The following is a 20,000-nucleotide window of genomic DNA, read 5'->3' as shown; positions in this document are numbered from 1 at the left end:
CTTTCACTCGCTAATTTGTGCTCGTTCGCTAGATTATCTTTCGCTCGCTAGTTTGTGTTTGTGTGCTAGATTATCTTTTACTCGCTAGTTTGTGTTTGTGTGCTAGATTATCTTTTACTCGCTAGTTTGTGTTTGTGTGCTAGATTATCTTTCACTCGCTAATTTGTGCTCGTTCGCTAGATTATCTTTCGCTCGCTAGTTTGTGTTTGTGTGCTAGATTATCTTTTACTCGCTAGTTTGTGTTTGTGTGCTAGATTATCTTTTACTCGCTAGTTTGTGTTTGTGTGCTAGATTATCTTTCACTCGCTAGTTTGTGCTCGTTCGCTAGATTATCTTTCACTCGCTAATTTGTGCTCGTTCGCTAGATTATCTTTCGCTCGCTAGTTTGTGTTTGTGTGCTAGATTATCTTTTACTCGCTAGTTTGTGCTCGTTCGCTAGATTATCTTTTACTCGCTAGTTTGTGTTTGTGTGCTAGATTATCTTTCACTCGCTAATTTGTGCTCGTTCGCTAGATTATCTTTCACTCGCTAGTTTGTGTTTGTGTGCTAGATTATCTTTCACTCGCTAATTTGTGCTCGTTCGCTAGATTATCTTTCACTCGCTAATTTGTGCTCGTTCGCTAGATTATCTTTTACTCGCTAGTTTGTGTTTGTGTGCTAGATTATCTTTCACTCGCTAATTTGTGCTCGTTCGCTAGATTATCTTTCGCTCGCTAGTTTGTGTTTGTGTGCTAGATTATCTTTCACTCGCTAATTTGTGTTTGTGTGCTAGATTATCTTTCACTCGCTAATTTGTGCTCGTTCGCTAGATTATCTTTCGCTCGCTAGTTTGTGTTTGTGTGCTAGATTATCTTTCACTCGCTAATTTGTGCTCGTTCGCTAGATTATCTTTCGCTCGCTAGTTTGTGTTTGTGTGCTAGATTATCTTTTACTCGCTAGTTTGTGTTTGTGTGCTAGATTATCTTTTACTCGCTAGTTTGTGTTTGTGTGCTAGATTATCTTTCACTCGCTAGTTTGTGCTCGTTCGCTAGATTATCTTTCGCTCGCTAGTTTGTGTTTGTGTGCTAGATTATCTTTCACTCGCTCGTTTGTGCTCGTTCGCTAGATTATCTTTCGCTCGCTAGTTTGTGTTTGTGTGCTAGATTATCTTTTACTCGCTAGTTTGTGCTCGTTCGCTAGATTATCTTTCACTCGCTAGTTTGTGTTTGTGTGCTAGATTATCTTTCGCTCGCTAGTTTGTGTTTGTGTGCTAGATTATCTTTTACTCGCTAGTTTGTGTTTGTGTGCTAGATTATCTTTCACTCGCTAATTTGTGCTCGTTCGCTAGATTATCTTTCACTCGCTAATTTGTGCTCGTTCGCTAGATTATCTTTCACTCGCTAGTTTGTGTTTGTGTGCTAGATTATCTTTCGCTCGCTAGTTTGTGTTTGTGTGCTAGATTATCTTTCACTCGCTAGTTTGTGTTTGTGTGCTAGATTATCTTTCACTCGCTAATTTGTGCTCGTTCGCTAGATTATCTTTCACTCGCTAGTTTGTGTTTGTGTGCTAGATTATCTTTTACTCGCTAGTTTGTGCTCGTTCGCTAGATTATCTTTTACTCGCTAGTTTGTGTTTGTGTGCTAGATTATCTTTCACTCGCTAGTTTGTGTTTGTGTGCTAGATTATCTTTTACTCGCTAGTTTGTGCTCGTTCGCTAGATTATCTTTTACTCGCTAGTTTGTGTTTGTGTGCTAGATTATCTTTCACTCGCTAATTTGTGCTCGTTCGCTAGATTATCTTTCACTCGCTAATTTGTGCTCGTTCGCTAGATTATCTTTCGCTCGCTAATTTGTGCTCGTTCGCTAGATTATCTTTCACTCGCTAGTTTGTGTTTGTGTGCTAGATTATCTTTTACTCGCTAGTTTGTGTTTGTGTGCTAGATTATCTTTTACTCGCTAGTTTGTGTTTGTGTGCTAGATTATCTTTCACTCGCTAATTTGTGCTCGTTCGCTAGATTATCTTTCGCTCGCTAGTTTGTGTTTGTGTGCTAGATTATCTTTCACTCGCTAGTTTGTGCTCGTTCGCTAGATTATCTTTCGCTCGCTAGTTTGTGTTTGTGTGCTAGATTATCTTTTACTCGCTAGTTTGTGCTCGTTCGCTAGATTATCTTTTACTCGCTAGTTTGTGTTTGTGTGCTAGATTATCTTTCACTCGCTAATTTGTGCTCGTTCGCTAGATTATCTTTTACTCGCTAGTTTGTGTTTGTGTGCTAGATTATCTTTCGCTCGCTAGTTTGTGTTTGTGTGCTAGATTATCTTTCACTCGCTAATTTGTGCTCGTTCGCTAGATTATCTTTCGCTCGCTAGTTTGTGTTTGTGTGCTAGATTATCTTTCACTCGCTAATTTGTGCTCGTTCGCTAGATTATCTTTCGCTCGCTAATTTGTGTTTGTGTGCTAGATTATCTTTCACTCGCTAGTTTGTGTTTGTGTGCTAGATTATCTTTCACTTGCTAGTTTGTGTTTGTGTGCTAGATTATCTTTTACTCGCTAATTTGTGTTTGTGTGCTAGATTATCTTTCACTCGCTAATTTGTGCTCGTTCGCTAGATTATCTTTCGCTCGCTAATTTGTGCTCGTTCGCTAGATTATCTTTCGCTCGCTAGTTTGTGTTTGTGTGCTAGATTATCTTTCACTCGCTAATTTGTGCTCGTTCGCTAGATTATCTTTTACTCGCTAGTTTGTGTTTGTGTGCTAGATTATCTTTCGCTCGCTAGTTTGTGTTTGTGTGCTAGATTATCTTTCACTCGCTAATTTGTGCTCGTTCGCTAGATTATCTTTCGCTCGCTAGTTTGTGTTTGTGTGCTAGATTATCTTTTACTCGCTAGTTTGTGTTTGTGTGCTAGATTATCTTTCACTCGCTAATTTGTGCTCGTTCGCTAGATTATCTTTCGCTCGCTAGTTTGTGTTTGTGTGCTAGATTATCTTTCACTCGCTAATTTGTGCTCGTTCGCTAGATTATCTTTCGCTCGCTAGTTTGTGTTTGTGTGCTAGATTATCTTTCACTCGCTAATTTGTGCTCGTTCGCTAGATTATCTTTCGCTCGCTAATTTGTGTTTGTGTGCTAGATTATCTTTCACTCGCTAGTTTGTGTTTGTGTGCTAGATTATCTTTCACTTGCTAGTTTGTGTTTGTGTGCTAGATTATCTTTTACTCGCTAATTTGTGTTTGTGTGCTAGATTATCTTTCACTCGCTAATTTGTGCTCGTTCGCTAGATTATCTTTCGCTCGCTAATTTGTGCTCGTTCGCTAGATTATCTTTCGCTCGCTAGTTTGTGTTTGTGTGCTAGATTATCTTTCACTCGCTAATTTGTGCTCGTTCGCTAGATTATCTTTCGCTCGCTAGTTTGTGTATAAACTGTGAGATTTGATTATGAAGCTGTCCATCAACCACATTCTTCTTGTCTCTGTTGTTCCCCTCCTCTTCCTCATCGTGTCTTTTGTCTCAGGTCTGTCTCGGCCGAGTTCGAAGGCACTGTGGATCTGAAGGGGATCACGGTGTATCGCTACATGCTGCCGCCGCAAACCTTCGCCTCCCCGGTGGACAATCCAGACAACCTGTGCTACTGCACAAACAAAGAGACCACAAGGAACTGCACCATAGCCGGCGTGCTCGACATCAAACCGTGTAAAGGTGTGTGTGTGTGTGTGTGTGTGTGTGTTTGTTTCACAGCCAGAGTAGGACAACAACAGAAACACGGGAAAAGACGAGTGAACTACTGAAACTGTCAGAAATAAACACACTGACTACTAAACATTAAGAAGATTCAACAGCACCAATAACCCGGTACCGTCAATCAGGAGATCACAGTCCCGAGGTCGCTACCAGAGCGAACGCCACAACTTTGCTAATCGGTTAATCTGAAGTTTGTATGAGTCTGACAGAAGATCCAGTGACATCAGTTAACATTAGCTTCCGTTCACTAGATTAGCTTTCACTTGCTAGTTTGCCTTTGCTAGGTTAGCTTTTCCTTCTGAGTTTGCATTTATGATCTCTGGTCGCTTTTCTTCACTGATGTAGCTCTCGCTTTGCTAGGCTAGTTTCCATTTGCTAATTCACATTGATTTACTGTGTTTTGTTTGCTAAGATTTTGCTCACAGTTTTACCGGTTGAAGGTAAGCTTTTGTTTGCTAGTTTGCATTTTCCATCTAAGTATTTGTTCCACCTGTAAGCTTCTTTTTGTTGGTTAGATATTCATTGCGAGGCTAGCTTTCCCTTGCTAGGTCAGTCTTCATTTGCTACTTAGCACTAGCTTAGCGTTTACTTGCTAGGTTTGTTTTTCACTTGCCAGTTTGTGTTCTTTGACCGGGTTAGCCTTTTCCTGCTAGATTATTTGTGGCTTGCTAATTTGCATTTGCTATGTAGGTAAGCTTTTGCTTTTGTAGGTGATCTTTTCTTCAATCGTTAGTTTAGCTTTCATTTGCTGTGTTAGTTTTTCTTCACTAGGTTACCTTTAAAAAAAAAACTCAGACGAACTCAGACCTGCCTCCAGCCTCCAGCTTGTAACACGTGGTGCACGATCTCTGAATTTGTAATGCTCCGCTACGTCTGATCTCATCTCCCTGTAGTGAGACGTGTGTGTGTGTGTGTGTGTGTGTGTGTGTGTGTGTGTGTGTGTGTGTGTGTCTTTCAGGTGCTACTGTGTTCATTTCCCTCCCTCATTTCCTCCACGGCAGTAAGGAGCTGCTGGAACTCGTTCATGGTTTAAACCCGAACCCTGAGGAACACTCCACTTATCTGGACGTGGAACCGGTAAAAGTTCATGCTAGAACATTAAACAGCGCAGGAGACGGTCAGCTTCACTCCCTGCTTACGGCACTAAAAGGAAGTTCAGGACTGTAGACGGGGTGAACTGTAGTCTGTGTTCACTTGCGAAAATGTGTTTGTTTACTACCTTAACTTTTGCTTGCTAGTTTGTGTTTACTCGCTAGTTTGCGTCCGCTTGCTAGTTTGTGTTTACTCTATAGTTTGTGTTTACTTGCTAAGTTACTTTTCACTTGCTAGTTTGTGTGTTTGATATGTCAGCTTTTGCTTACTAGTTTCAGTTTACTTGCTAGTTTGAGTCTGCTTGCTAGGTTAGCCTTCACTTGCTAGTTTACATTTGGTTTGCTAGGTTAGCTTTTGTTTGCTAGTTTGTGTTTACTCTCTAGTTTGTGTTTGTTTGCTAGGTTAGCTTTTGCTTGCTAGTTTGTGTTTACTCGATAGTTTGTGTTTGTTTGCTAGGTTAGCTTTTGCTCGCTAGTTTGTGTTTACTCTCTAGTTTGTGTTTGTTTGCTACTTTAGCTTTTGCTTGCTAGTTTGTGTTTACTCTCTAGTTTGTGTTTGTTTGCTACTTTAGCTTTTGCTTGCTAGTTTGTGTTTACTCTCTAGTTTGTGTTTGTTTGCTACTTTAGCTTTTGCTAGCTAGTTTGTGTTTACTCTCTAGTTTGTGTTTGTTTGCTACTTTAGCTTTTGCTTGCTAGTTTGTGTTTACTCTCTAGTTTGTGTTTGTTTGCTAGGTTAGCTTTTGCTCGCTAGTTTGTGTTTACTCTCTAGTTTGTGTTTGTTTGCTAGGTTAGCTTTTGCTTGCTAGTTTGTGTTTACTCTCTAGTTTGTGTTTGTTTGCTACTTTAGCTTTTGCTCGCTAGTTTGTGTTTACTCTCTAGTTTGTGTTTGTTTGCTAGGTTAGCTTTTGCTTGCTAGTTTGTGTTTACTCTCTAGTTTGTGTTTGTTTGCTAGGTTAGCTTTTGCTCGCTAGTTTGTGTTTACTCTCTAGTTTGTGTTTGTTTGCTAGGTTAGCTTTTGCTTGCTAGTTTGTGTTTACTCGATAGTTTGTGTTTGTTTGCTAGGTTAGCTTTTGCTCGCTAGTTTGTGTTTACTCTCTAGTTTGTGTTTGTTTGCTACTTTAGCTTTTGCTTGCTAGTTTGTGTTTACTCTCTAGTTTGTGTTTGTTTGCTACTTTAGCTTTTGCTTGCTAGTTTGTGTTTACTCTCTAGTTTGTGTTTGTTTGCTAGGTTAGCTTTTGTTTGCTAGTTTGTGTTTACTCTCTAGTTTGTGTTTGTTTGCTAGGTTAGCTTTTGCTTGCTAGTTTGTGTTTACTCTCTAGTTTGTGTTTGTTTGCTAGGTTAGCTTTTGCTTGCTAGTTTGTGTTTACTCTCTAGTTTGTGTTTGTTTGCTAGGTTAGCTTTTGCTTGCTAGTTTGTGTTTACTCTCTAGTTTGTGTTTGTTTGCTAGGTTAGCTTTTGCTTGTTAGTTTGTGTTTACTCGATAGTTAGTTTTTGCTTCTGAGTTTGTTTGCTTTTATTTTGTAGGTAGTTTGCATGTTTGCATTCACTTGCTAGTTTTCGTTTTGGTAGCTAGGTTAACCTTGGCTCGCTAGTTTGCTTCCACTTGTCGGTTAGCGTTCACTTGCTAGTTTGTGTGTCTTTGGTGGGTTATCTTCTGCTTGCTAGTTTACTTTCGCGTTCTGGTTTGCGTTCGTTTGCTAGATCAGATTCACTTGCTAGCTTTCATCTGCTTGCTAGGTAAGCTCACGCACATTTCCGAGTGCTAAATCGAATGCAGTGTATTATGGGTAATCCTCACATTGCCTTGCGTGCGGTGAACTGCTCTACGTGTGTCTCAGCTCACAGGGTTCACGCTGAGGTTCGCCAAACGCCTTCAGCTCAACATGATGTACGGCCCATCGAAGGACATCAAGTGGGTTTCAGAACATAATTCCAAAGCTCTGCTGCCGTTTCTACAGGACATGTACGGATTTCTACAGATTTCTATGTGACCTCACTGTCTTTCTGTCTCAGGATCCTTAATAAAGTGAAGGAGAACACCATCTTCCCCATCCTGTGGTTAAACGAGGTCAGTGATGGTCAATAGAGTAGAATAAGATCCTCAGCTCATCAATTACTTTTCATTTACCATCCTAGCGTCCCGAGGTCGACCGATCGATCGGTTTCGGCGAGTAATCGGCATTATAACGAATTGCTGGAACTGTCGGTTATTATCGGTTATTTTCCCGGTTGCATCCGTTGCGGGTGAAAAGCGTCCACTGTCATTATACGGCACGAGAGCAGCCTCTAGAGGCGAAATAAAAACCATCACTGCCTAATTTTGTTGTGTTATTTGAAACGTTTTTTGATTCATTTTGGACGTCTCTATTTTTATGTGTTATTCTGAGCTTTACTTTTTGGTTCAGTTTGTATTTATATCTTTTATTTACTTTACTATTTATAAATAGTTAATATATATGAATAGTTATATATTTTATTTCATTTAAAAAAGCACAGACAGTACTGTTTATTTTTTGTAATAAAGCTCAGCAATCTTTTACCGTCATGTTTTCATTCGGTATCAATTTTAAAAACGATCGGTCGATTAATGCGATATCGGTATCGATCGACCTCCGTGAACATCCCTGTCAGTCTGTCTGTCAGTTTATTATTATTTTAATGATTTATTTCTTTACCTCTTGAAATCTGACAATGTATGTGTCTGTGTGTGGATGTGTGTGTGTGTGTGACTCAGACGGCGGCGCTCGATGATGACACAGCAAACAGGATTAAGGCGGAGCTCTTCGCCCGGATCGACATGCTGGAGACGGTGCAGATCGCTCTGATATCGGCCGGAGCGGTGATGCTGGTGCTGTGTCTGATCGGAGTGTGTGTGGTGAACCGCCAGAGTCGCATATCGTTAGTAGCATAAAGCGTGACGTGTTTACACAGCGATTAACATCAAGACTGTAGCAAATGCTCCTGCTCAGGAAACTACACGGCACTTAAGTACGGCAACACTAATGGCACAAATACGCAACTATACTAGCTTCCACCAGGGGGTGCTGGAGGGTCAGGACAAGCTTTAAGGAAAATTTTACCGCTAACGCGACACGTATACGGACTTGCTTTCAGTTAACACTTTACCTTTTAACATTTTATTTAAACATCTATAAAGTTAAAACCCTAAAAAAAAAAAAACTTCACCCTGATTTTCCCTCAGATTTTGCGAATCAGCCAAGACATGTTTAGCATGTGAAGTCTTTCGTTTTGCACTGGAGCTAACAGGCTAACGGCTAATGTGTAAGGAAAACTTTACAGCTACCAGTTTAACGTTAATCAAACTGAATCGCGTCCTTCCTGAATGCATAGAAGTGATTCAGATGACAGTAATAATAATAATAATAATAATAATAGGCGTATTTAATTCTGCTATTTTATTCATACGTTTAAATATAATTCTGAGACAAATACCGGGACAAACGTCTCTTACATTTAGCTCCAGTGCAGAATGACAGAAGTGAAATTCTGGATAAATTCTTCCTTTAATGCTGTATTTTTTTTAAATACACAGTATATGTTTATAGTAATTATTCAGTACTGTAACGATGTATCAATATTATAAAAATAAGTTGTATTTCAGTTTGCGGCCAATAAAAAAAAAAAGAATGTAAAAAAAAAACCCAAAACAAATCGCAGTTCTTTATTTATTCATTTTTGTATAAAGTTTGTGTGTTGTTTGTGTTAATTCAATGTAATGTCCACCTGCTCAGTTTGGAGCTTCAGTCCCTACGTCACGGCCCAGGATCTCTAGTGCATTTCTCCTGAAGCAACATCGCCACCTGCTGGACATGTTTAAAACACGAGCAACAAACAACTACTCTACAGTACAGGTGTAAGACAAATGAAAAATCCTTAATAATAGTTTTTATTAATAGTGTTTTATGTAAGAGTGAGTCAGTTGTTAAGATTTAAACGCCTCACAGTGCTTGTTTTTTTTGCGATTTTCTCATACGTGACAGTGTATGCGTGGCTGAAAATGCCTACTTAGGCGGTATAGTTGAGATGTGACTCGAGTCTCTTGGAATCAAGTTGTTTTTTTTTTTTTACTGTTTACTGAATCCATCCCAGACAGACTTCACAGCTTAATAACATCTGTATGAACCTCGTCTCGGAAAGATTTCCTCCAGACGATTGTGTGTGATGTTTCTGCCAAAGCTGAAAGATTTAAACGGAGACGGTTTCCACCTGGAGACGTATAAAAAGCCCATTAAAATGGAGTCTAGTACAGTTCTAGAGTCTAGCGCACCTCGGTTACCTCACTGCTGCCGTCTTTGTGTGTGTTCTGCTGCGTGTTATCAGTAGATCTCAATTAGCGTGTTCATTTTGTTGTAAAATGAGCAACGTTGATAAATATTGCGCGCTCTCAATCCAGTTTAAATTCAGAGACGGATTCTGTGGCCTCAGGTGGTCATTCCGCGATTACAGCTCACCCGGATCGTGATTGGTCCGACGAAGGTGTTGATTAGTTTTCGATAAGGGCATCTCTGACAGCAGCGCGGGTTTCTATTAGCTGTTAACGCGCTCATTCTATGTTATGGTTTCTATAGTAACAGCTCCCTCACGCGGACTGGCGCAGCGAACGCGGCGCTAGCGGTGAACGGATTTAAAAAACCCGTGTGGGATTTTTCACTGACGTGTTCGAAGTCTTCTCGAACGCCGAGGAGACGTCTATTTAACATTTAAGGAAGGAGTCTCCGGTGCCAGCGTCAGATGTGAAGCTGTGATGTCCTGACATCTTCAGCACGGAGGAGTTTACGGGTTCTCGATGAGAGCGAGAGAGTGAGAGACAGAGAGAGAAAGAGAGAAAAAGAGAGAGAGAGAGAGAGAGATGGTGAGGGAACGACTGGTTAGGTTCTCTATGATGTAACACGAACATTAACACTGAGGAATTAAACACTTGGGGGTCGTGCTGTTATAGGAAAATAGATTAGATTAGAGTCACGTTAGATTATAACGTGACTCACGCGAGTAACGTGAAGCGCCGGGGCTGACGGGAAACGTCTGAAAAGCGTGAAGAGAAAACACACTGCGCTCATTTTACTGAGTGTTTAATGCAAAGATTCAGGCTGATAACATTAATAAATAGAAACACACAACATTTAGCACAACATCGGGGGGAAAGAAAACACATTCCACCTCCAGACCTCTTTTTCATCTGCAGGAACATTCCAACATCACAACATTACAGTATTACAGTATTATAGTATTATAGCATTACAGAGCCGCGGTGCCGTTCATCCGTTTATTTATGCGTTAAAGTCAGTACTCTGCAGAAGGGCAGACTGTCGGAAACGGAGAGAGAAAGGAATAAAGCTCGTGAGTTTTGGGAAGCCCGACTTTAACAGCGCCACCTCAGGAGACCGGGGGGGGGTGTTAAAGTTTCTAACACTACCTCACTAACTACAAACTGTGTTAGCTGTGTGTCACATGACCTCCTGCTTTTATCTGTAAAAAAAAAAAAAAAAATTATTGCTGTTGGTCATGTGATCAACACGTCTGTCTAAACACTAATGAATATATTATAGTATTACATTCATCTATCTATCAGACTGTCTGTCTGTCTGTGTCCATCTCTATCTATCAAACTGTCTGTCTGTCTGTGTCCATCTCTATCTATCAAACTGTCTGTCTGTCTGTCTGTCTGTGTCCATCTCTATCTATCAAACTGTCTGTCTGTCTGTGTCCATCTCTATCTATCAAACTGTCTGTCTGTCTGTGTCCATCTCTATCTATCAAACTGTCTGTCTGTCTGTCTGTGTCCATCTCTATCTATCAAACTGTCTGTCTGTCTCTGTCTGTGTCCATCTCTATCTATCAAACTGTCTGTCTGTCTGTCTGTCTGTCTGTGTCCATCTCTATCTATCAAACTGTCTGTCTGTCTGTCTGTCTGTGTCCATCTCTATCTATCAAACTGTCTGTCTGTCTGTCTGTCTGTGTCCATCTCTATCTATCAAACTGTCTGTCTGTCTGTCTGTCTGTGTCCATCTCTATCTATCAAACTGTCTGTCTGTCTGTCTGTCTGTGTCCATCTCTATCTATCAAACTGTCTGTCTGTCTGTCTGTCTGTGTCCATCTCTATCTATCAAACTGTCTGTCTGTCTGTCTGTCTGTGTCCATCTCTATCTATCAAACTGTCTGTCTGTCTGTGTCCATCTCTATCTATCAAACTGTCTGTCTGTCTGTCTGTCTGTGTCCATGTCTATCTATCAAACTGTCTGTCTGTCTGTGTCCATATCTATCTATCAAACTGTCTGTCTGTCTGTGTCCATCTCTATCTATCAAACTGTCTGTCTGTCTGTCTGTCTGTGTCCATCTCTATCTATCAAACTGTCTGTCTGTCTGTCTGTCTGTGTCCATCTCTATCTATCAAACTGTCTGTCTGTCTGTCTGTCTGTGTCCATCTCTATCTATCAAACTGTCTGTCTGTCTGTCTGTCTGTCTGTGTCCATCTCTATCTATCAAACTGTCTGTCTGTCTGTGTCCATCTCTATCTATCAAACTGTCTGTCTGTCTGTCTGTCTGTGTCCATCTCTATCTATCAAACTGTCTGTCTGTCTGTGTCCATGTCTATCTATCAAACTGTCTGTCTGTCTGTGTCCATGTCTATCTATCAAACTGTCTGTTTGTCTGTCTGTCTGTGTCCATCTCTATCTATCACTGTCTGTCTGTCTGTCTGTCTGTCTGTCTGTGTCCATCTCTATCTATCAAACTGTCTGTTTGTCTGTCTGTCTGTCTGTGTCCATCTCTACTGTCTGTCTGTCTGTCTGTGTCCATCTCTATCTATCAAACTGTCTGTCTGTCTGTCTGTCTGTCTGTCTGTCTGTGTCCATCTCTATCTACCAAACTGTCAAACTATCAAATCTGTCTATCTATATACACACACACTTAACTTTCCATCTATGTGTTTTTCTGCCTATCTGACTTTCTGCATGCCTGTTTATGTACCTATCTATCTATCCATCTATCTATCTATCTACCTATCTATCTATCTATCTATCTACCTATCTATCTATCTATCTATCTATCTATCTATCTATCTATCTACCTATCTATCTATCTATCCATCTATCCATCTATCTATCTATCTATCCATCTATCCATCTATCTATCTATCCATCTATCTATCTATCTATCTATCCATCTATCTATCTATCTATCTATCTATCCATCTATCTATCTATCCATCTATCTATCTGACTTTCTGTTTGTCTATGAGTTCGTCTGTCAGACTTTGTCTTTCTGTCTGTCAGTGTATCTACGTCTGTCTGTCTGCTGGAGCGTCCATCTGTCTCCGGATCTCTCTACCCGTCTGTCTGTATTTATTTCTGTCTATCTGCCTGACTTTGTGCCTGTCTGTCTGCTTGTTTATTGCTCTGTCTGTCCTCTCTACCTGTCTGTCTGAACTTTGACCTGTACTGAAAGGTTAGTCAGGAACGTGAACCTAATTCCTTATAAAAAAGTAAAAACACATCATTCCTGAATTCCTAAACCGACGTCATTGTGTGATTTTAAAAATCTAGTCTTCGTATTAAACCCGTCTCCTGAGTCCGGCTGAGTTCAAACGAACCTGAAGTAATTAACACCATGCGCATTTTCACAAACACTTTACACAACAACAACAACAACAACAACAGCAACAGCGCTTTAAATAAATCTGTACATCTCACTTACACTGTGAATTATGAAGGGGGATCAGTGGACTAAATACCACACACACACACACACACACACACACACACACACACACACGTTTTGGAATAACAGTGTTTACTTTAATCAGCCAATCACACACTTGATCACATGACATCACTGCTAGCTTTCCTTATATGTCTCTGCGTCATACTTCGCATACATTATGCATACATTATGCTAGATAGCTGTTTATGTCGCCTAGCTAACATTAGCAAAAATGATCAAGTTTGTGATTGGCTGATCAAATTTAGTGCATACTGTAGGTAACAGGGTTGGTGACGAGGTTCGTGATTGGCTGGGTGAATTTAGCATAATCTCCGCCCTTTTCATACAGTGTCGTTAGCAAACATTGTGAACACGGGCAAATCCAAATGAGTGACACTTGGGAGCATTTCTTTAAGATTCTGGACGAATTTGAAGTTGGAGAAGGCGATACTTCTGCTTAACGCATTTAATTAACAGCTGAGATGGCGAAAAGACGTCCTGGAGTACAATAATATTTTCCTCATACATCTCTCTCTCTCTCTGTTTTTTTCTCTAACATCTGTCACACAGCTGGATTGTACGTTGGTCTCTCCAGCACGTTTTCATCTCAGACCCTCAAACCCTTAAATCATCTGCGCGGAATTCCCATTACACAAGCAGAACATTTTACAAGAGACGTGTGGTACGTTCCACACTGCTAAACAGCTAACTCCTGTGTGACAGGGTCTGTTTAAAGTGTGTGTGTGTGTGTGTGTGTGTGTCCTGCGAGTGCAAATCAGAGAAAGCTTCTGTTAGCCTTTGTTCTAGTATGCAAATTAGCCAATTATGTTGTAGTATTCAAATCATCCAGTCAGGTTGTAATACGAAAATCAGCCCATCAGGTTCAAGTATGCAAATCAGGTTTCAGTATGCAAATCAGTTAATAGTATGCACATGAGCCAATCAGGGTTGCTGTATGCAAATGAGCTGATTAGGTTCTAGTATGCAAATCAGTCAATCAGGTTCTAGTATGCAAATGAGCTGATTAGGGTGTAGTATGCAAATCAGCCAATCAAGTTCTAGTATGCAAATGACTCAATTAGGTTGTAGTATGCGAGTCAGCCAATCAGGTTGTAATAGGAAAATCAGCCCTGAAAATCAGGTTGCAGTATGCAAATCAGTTTATAGTATGTAAATGAGCCAATAAGGTTTGCTATATACAAATGAGCCGATTAGGTTGTAGTATGCAAATAGGCTAATCGGTTTATAGTATGCAAATCAGTCAATCAGGTTCTAGTATACAATTAAGCCAATTAGGGTGTAGTATGTAAATCAGCCAAGCAGATTCTAGTGTTCAAATGAGTCAATTCGGGTTCTAGTATGCAAATCAGCCAATCCCATTGTATGTAAATGAGCCAGTCAGGTTATAGTATGCGAATGACAGTATCACTGCGTAACAAAATATAAGAACCAATCAGGTTCAAATTGGCAAATGTTACCCATGAACTCTGGCTGAACAATTAGCATATTTCATATGTGTACGTTATGAATGTATGAATTGAATCCAAAGTGGATAAACCCACTGCTTGCAATTTTTGGGAACATTTCTCTCTCGTTTTTGTTTTCGCACCGTGTTCGCTCGCCGCAATTTTTTTTTCATTTTGTTTTTTTGTAAACGGTTTGAACACAATTTATACCAATTGTAGCTAACAATTACTGTCCTGCATAATTACTACAAAAACTTTTAAAAAATAAAATAAATTAAGACATGCTGTAGTTCATCACGGCTCTTTAGGGGGTGTGTATGTGTGTGTGTGTGTGTGTGTGTGTGTGTGTGTGTGTGTGTGTGTGTGTATGTATATGTGTGTGTATGTATATGTGTGTGTATGTATATGTGTGTGTGTGTGTGTGTATCACAGTCATCTGGTCAGCGTAACATCATGCAGGTTAAAAGCTCCTGTACTGAAGCTGTAAATAAAGACATCAGGTCTGTATTAGAGAATTTGAAAGTTCTCCTTTTTTCCTTCTTTTCGTTCCTCCACACGTCATAAATCTCCTCTAAACGTTTCTGCTCCTCTTCTGCGTTCCTCTCCTCCATCTGTCTGTCCGTCTCCCCTTCTTTCTGCTTCATTTGGAAAACACGTTTCCCGTCAGTCCTCCGTTTTCACGTCCTGAAGATCTCAACAAGGACGAAGCTCAAGTTCAACCTGATCGTCCAATCGCTAAGTTCGTCATGTGATGTTAGCTAGCTTGGCTAGTAGACTTAGCTACTGGTTTACAGAACAATAAAGTTTAGCTGTTTTGCTAGTAAACCTAGCTACTGATTTTAATAACATAATTATAGCTAGCATAATGTGAACTAGCCGACTAGCAAGGTTTTAATTACACAATATGACAGTTAAATCTAAGTTAGCTATCTTGCTAAGGAACATGGCTAATCGTATTAACTACACAATCAATGATTAGCCATTGTCCCAGCAAACTTGATTAACTACCATGCTAGCAAGTTTGACTCCAGTTTCGAATAGCAGAATAAAATACTCTCTAGCTAACAAATTATCCCTACCGATGTTTATTGCTAGCAAACTTGGCTGTTGGATTTAATTAGCTTTAAAATAATTTAAATAATAAATACTTTTAAATAATCTAACGTCATCTCGCGAACTTTAGCTAGTTTATTAGCTAGTGGTTTTGATCAGCCAATAAATCAGCCTATAATTGTTTACTTAATGGAAAACTTGACAAATAATTTTATTTGCACAATAGACTTTAAGCTAACATGAGTTAACAAAGACGTAACAGATATATAAGAGCCAATCAGGCTGAATATGCAAATAAGAGTGTTACTTCATCACAAATTATAAGAGCCAACCAGGTTCTAGTATGCAAATGATGGTGCTACTATTTAGCTAGCTATCTGCGTAACATTAATGCAGGTTGTGTTTAGGTAGCTGGGTAGCTTAGCTAATATTGCTAAACTATTATACGGTGTAATTAAAACCAGTATTTTTTTATGCTACGTTAAGCTAGGGGCTTAGCATCAGACTTAGCTACCTGTCTAGCTCAGCTAATGTTGCTAAATTATTATAAATATGAAATGTAGAAAAAAAAAAAACGATCTGTAGTGACATTTGTGATTGGCTGATAAATTCAACCTAAGCTCCGCCCTTGTTCCCACCCCCAGGACCTCCTGTTAGTCCTTGTTTCTTGTCGTGTTCTACTCGGTGTGTGGGTGGTTCCGTCGGTTCCGGCTCTTGCGGTTCTGCAGCAGTGGTTTGAGTTTCCCCAGGTCTCCTCGTGGATTTACCCGGAAGCTCTGCAGCTGCTGTCGTTCTTTGCAGTACTGCTGCATGGCGAGCGTCTCAGCCGGGCCCAGGGCCGACGCCAGCGCTCTGGGTTTCCATGGCGACGAGTGCTTGTCGCTGAGCGCGCTCAGTAGCGCCTCACTCAGCACATGAAGCCGGATCTTGGCGAGCGTCCGCTTGAAGCCGTTCTCCGTGGCGATGCAGTGATACATGCCCTGATCAGAGAACTGCACCGAGCGGATCAGGAGGCCGTACTCCGTCGCTACGACACGCTCGCTCATCTTCACCTGCAACACACACACACACACACACACACACACACACACACACACAACATGACAGTGAGTGAAGAGCCAGTTTACACATCTAACATCTAAATGGGAGCTCATGTGTGTATCATGTCTTTGCTACGCTTTTACAAGCTGCTAACTACGCTATTAGCACGTGTTAGCTAGCAAACAGTGATGTACTCATTGTTTTCTCATAGTTGTTAGCCGGAATGCTAATATTAGAAGAGGAGTATGGAATGAACGATGTTGTGATGTCTTGTTGTGTGTTGAACATGTGTTCCTGATCTGAGGGGAATTTCACCTCACTGTGGAGGCGCTAGCAGGTTGCTTTGGCTAATCCACAATCTGAGGTAAAGCAGCCGGTGTTTTCTCCTCCTCCTCCGCCTCCTCCGCCTCCTCCGCCTGGGTCGGTACTGGGGTCAGTGGGAGGTGTTTATGGTGCAGAGACTCGGCTTTTATACAGAACTGTACTAGCGTTTAGCGTGTTTATAAACTTTATACAGTTGAAAGTGTTTCAGATGAAAGTGTGACTATTTCTCCCTGAAACACTCAGACGCAGTGTTCGGTTCACTCACCGCTTCTCAGAACCTCTCTTTCTTTTTCTCTCCGTCTTTCTCTTTAATCATTTAGGTTTTCCTTCCGTTTTCTCTTTTAGTTTCTCTTCTTCATTTGCTTCCTTCAGTCAAATTCAGTCAAGTTCCTTCCTTCCTTCCTTCCTTTCTTCCTTCCTTCCTTCCTTTCTGTCTTCCTTCCTTTCTTTCTTCCTTCCTTTCTTTCTTCCTTCCTTCCTTTCTTCCTTCCTTCCTTTCTTCCTTCCTTCCTTCCTTCCTTTCTGTCTTCCTTCCTTCCTTCCTTCCTTTCTTTCTTCCTACCTTCCTTTCTTCCTTCCTTTCTTCCTTCCTTTCTTTCTTCCTTCCTTCCTTCCTTCCTTTCTGTCTTCCTTCCTTTCTTCCTTCCTTTCTTTCTTCCTACCTTCCTTTCTTCCTTCCTTTCTTCCTTCCTTTCTTTCTTCCTTCCTTCCTTCCTTTCTTCCTTCCTTTCTGTCTTCCTTCCTTTCTTCCTTCCTTCCTTTCTTCCTTCCTTCCTTTCTGTCTTCCTTCCTTTCTTTCTTTCTTTCTTCCTTTCTTTCTTTCTTTCTTCCTTCCTTCCTTTCTTTCTTTCTTTATTTCTTTCTTTCTTTCTGTCTTCCTTCCTTTCTTCCTTCCTTTCATTTGTTTCTAAAATCATTTAACTTGTTTCTCTACTTTTTTGCTTGTTTCATTTATTCATTTCTTTTTCTTTACTTTATTCTTTCTTTCGTTCTACTTTTATTCTATCCGTGTTCGCTTCCCTCTTTGCTTTCACTCCGTCATCCTTCCATCATTTTCAGCTTCATGCAATCACAGGCTTTAAACATCAAGTTAAATCTCAACTCTCCTTCATTATGAATGAATGAATGAATGAATGAATCTGATTGGCTGAGAGGATTAATGATGACTCAGAGGAGTGTAAATAACTGTTACATAATCACTGAGTCACTGAGTCACTGAGTCACTGAGTCAGGAGTCATATATTAAAGGGATCACAATAATTAGTGCTGTGTGGTGCGAGTTTAGGTACAAGTTCTGTAGTAGTGTGTGTGTGTGTGTATATGGGTGTGTGTTTGTGTGCGTGTGTTTGTGTGTATGTGTGTGTGTTTGTGTGCGTATGTGTGTGTGTGTGTGTGTGCTGACCTCTTTCCTGCGGTCGTTCTCTCTCTGGATGAGCCACTGCACGGAGGCTTGTGGTGATTTGGGAGAACATTCGAGAAACGTGGTGTTATTCTTTACTCCATACTGAGACATCTCCACTGCGTTCCTGTAGGCTGAAACACACACACACACACACACACACGATGTAGGAATCAAGTATGTAATTAAGTAGTGTGTGTTGCTGTGAAGTATAAGTAACAGCACCTTTCAGATTGAAGCCTCGACACTGCGTGAGTGGATTTCCGTGCATGATGTCCTGCCTTCTGCTCCTCCTGAAATCATAACCACATTCCAAATCATAAGACCTTCTGTTTTAAATACTGTGTGTGTGTGTGTGTGTGTGTGTGTGTGTGTGTGTGTGTGTGTGTATACACACCTCTTTCCTGTAGGGTAGAATGGAGAGCAGCTCCGCCCGTCCCAGGCGCAGTACGGGTCCCGGGCCAAACAGCAGTCTGCACACGCTGAGCCGTAGGCATGGCAACGGTGCAGGGACACCTGGGATACGCCATACTCCGAACTCACGTACAGCTGTTGCTGTAACACACACACACACACACACACACACACGTTTAAGACATGCACATCACATGTGCAACAAAAATATTATATAAAAACCTCCCTTCTGAATCATTCATCCATCCATTCACAATTTCTTTCATCCATCCATTCACAATATAATTCACTCATTCATTCATTCATCCATTCACAATATAATTCACTCACTCATTCATCCATTCACAATATAATTCACTCATTCATTCATTCATCCATTCACAATATAATTCACTCACTCATTCATCCATCCATTCACAATATAATTCACTCACTCATTCATTCATCCATTCACAATATAATTCACTCACTCATTCATTCATCCATTCACAATATAATTCACTCACTCATTCATCCATTCATTCACAATATAATTCACTCACTCATTCATCCATTCACAATATAATTCACTCACTCATTCATCCATCCATTCACAATATAATTCATTCACTCATCCATCCATTCACAATATAATTCACTCACTCATCCATCCATTCATTCACAATATAATTCACTCACTCATTCATCCATTCATTCACAATATAATTCACTCACTCATTCATCCATTCATTCACAATATAATTCACTCACTCATTCATCCATTCACAATATAATTCACTCACTCATTCATCCATCCATTCACAATATAATTCACTCACTCATTCATCCATTCACAATATAATTCACTCACTCATTCATCCATCCATTCACAATATAATTCATTCACTCATTCATCCATTCACAATATAATTCACTCACTCATTCATCCATCCATTCACAATATAATTCATTCACTCATCCATCCATTCACAATATAATTCACTCACTCATCCATCCATTCATTCACAATATAATTCACTCACTCATTCATCCATTCATTCACAATATAATTCACTCACTCATTCATCCATTCATTCACAATATAATTCACTCACTCATTCATCCATTCACAATATAATTCACTCACTCATTCATCCATCCATTCACAATATAATTCACTCACTCATTCATCCATTCACAATATAATTCACTCACTCATTCATCCATCCATTCACAATATAATTCATTCACTCATCCATCCATTCACAATATAATTCACTCACTCATCCATCCATTCATTCACAATATAATTCACTCACTCATTCATCCATTCATTCACAATATAATTCACTCACTCATTCATCCATTCATTCACAATATAATTCACTCACTCATTCATCCATTCACAATATAATTCACTCACTCATCCATCCATTCATTCACAATATAATTCACTCACTCATTCATCCATTCATTCACAATATAATTCACTCACTCATTCATCCATTCATTCACAATATAATTCACTCACTCATTCATCCATTCACAATATAATTCACTCACTCATCCATTCATTCATTCACAATATAATTCACTCATTCATCCATTCACAATATAATTCACTCACTCACTCATTCATCCATTCACAATATAATTCACTCATCCATCCATCCATTCACAATATAATTCACTCATCCATCCATCCATTCACAATATAATTCACTCACTCATTCATTCATCCATTCACAATATAATTCACTCACTCACTCATTCATCCATTCACAATATAATTCACTCACTCAT

General features: G+C 40.0%; 2 protein-coding genes across 3 annotated transcripts in view; one reads left to right on the top strand and one right to left on the bottom strand.

Moving 5' to 3' along the window:
• The window catches only part of cd36 (CD36 molecule (thrombospondin receptor)), a 21,580-nt gene extending 13,087 nt beyond the window's left edge, over positions 1 to 8,493 (top strand). The window contains exons 8-12 of the mRNA XM_017494354.3: positions 3,485 to 3,669; positions 4,670 to 4,788; positions 6,641 to 6,714; positions 6,816 to 6,870; positions 7,537 to 8,493. Coding sequence (XP_017349843.1) covers positions 3,485 to 3,669; positions 4,670 to 4,788; positions 6,641 to 6,714; positions 6,816 to 6,870; positions 7,537 to 7,713 — 610 coding nt within the window. The 3' untranslated portion in view covers positions 7,714 to 8,493. The remainder of the gene's footprint in view (positions 1 to 3,484; positions 3,670 to 4,669; positions 4,789 to 6,640; positions 6,715 to 6,815; positions 6,871 to 7,536) is intronic.
• Positions 8,494 to 9,876: 1,383 nt separating this feature from the next.
• Positions 9,877 to 20,000, bottom strand: part of sema3c (sema domain, immunoglobulin domain (Ig), short basic domain, secreted, (semaphorin) 3C) — a 59,976-nt gene continuing 49,852 nt past the window's right edge. For both annotated transcript variants that reach the window (XM_053688155.1, XM_053688156.1), the window contains 4 exons: positions 18,202 to 18,359; positions 18,030 to 18,097; positions 17,808 to 17,938; positions 9,877 to 16,092 (listed from right to left, as the gene is read on the bottom strand). In XM_053688155.1, the coding sequence (XP_053544130.1) occupies positions 15,718 to 16,092; positions 17,808 to 17,938; positions 18,030 to 18,097; positions 18,202 to 18,359 (732 nt within the window). In that variant the 3' untranslated portion in view covers positions 9,877 to 15,717. The remainder of the gene's footprint in view (positions 16,093 to 17,807; positions 17,939 to 18,029; positions 18,098 to 18,201; positions 18,360 to 20,000) is intronic.

The sequence above is a fragment of the Ictalurus punctatus genome, chromosome 19 (genome assembly GCF_001660625.3).
Source record: "Ictalurus punctatus breed USDA103 chromosome 19, Coco_2.0, whole genome shotgun sequence".
Lineage (NCBI taxonomy): Eukaryota > Metazoa > Chordata > Actinopteri > Siluriformes > Ictaluridae > Ictalurus > Ictalurus punctatus.
Note: the sequence above shows the minus strand (reverse complement) of the source record. Positions and strands in the feature narration are given on the sequence as shown.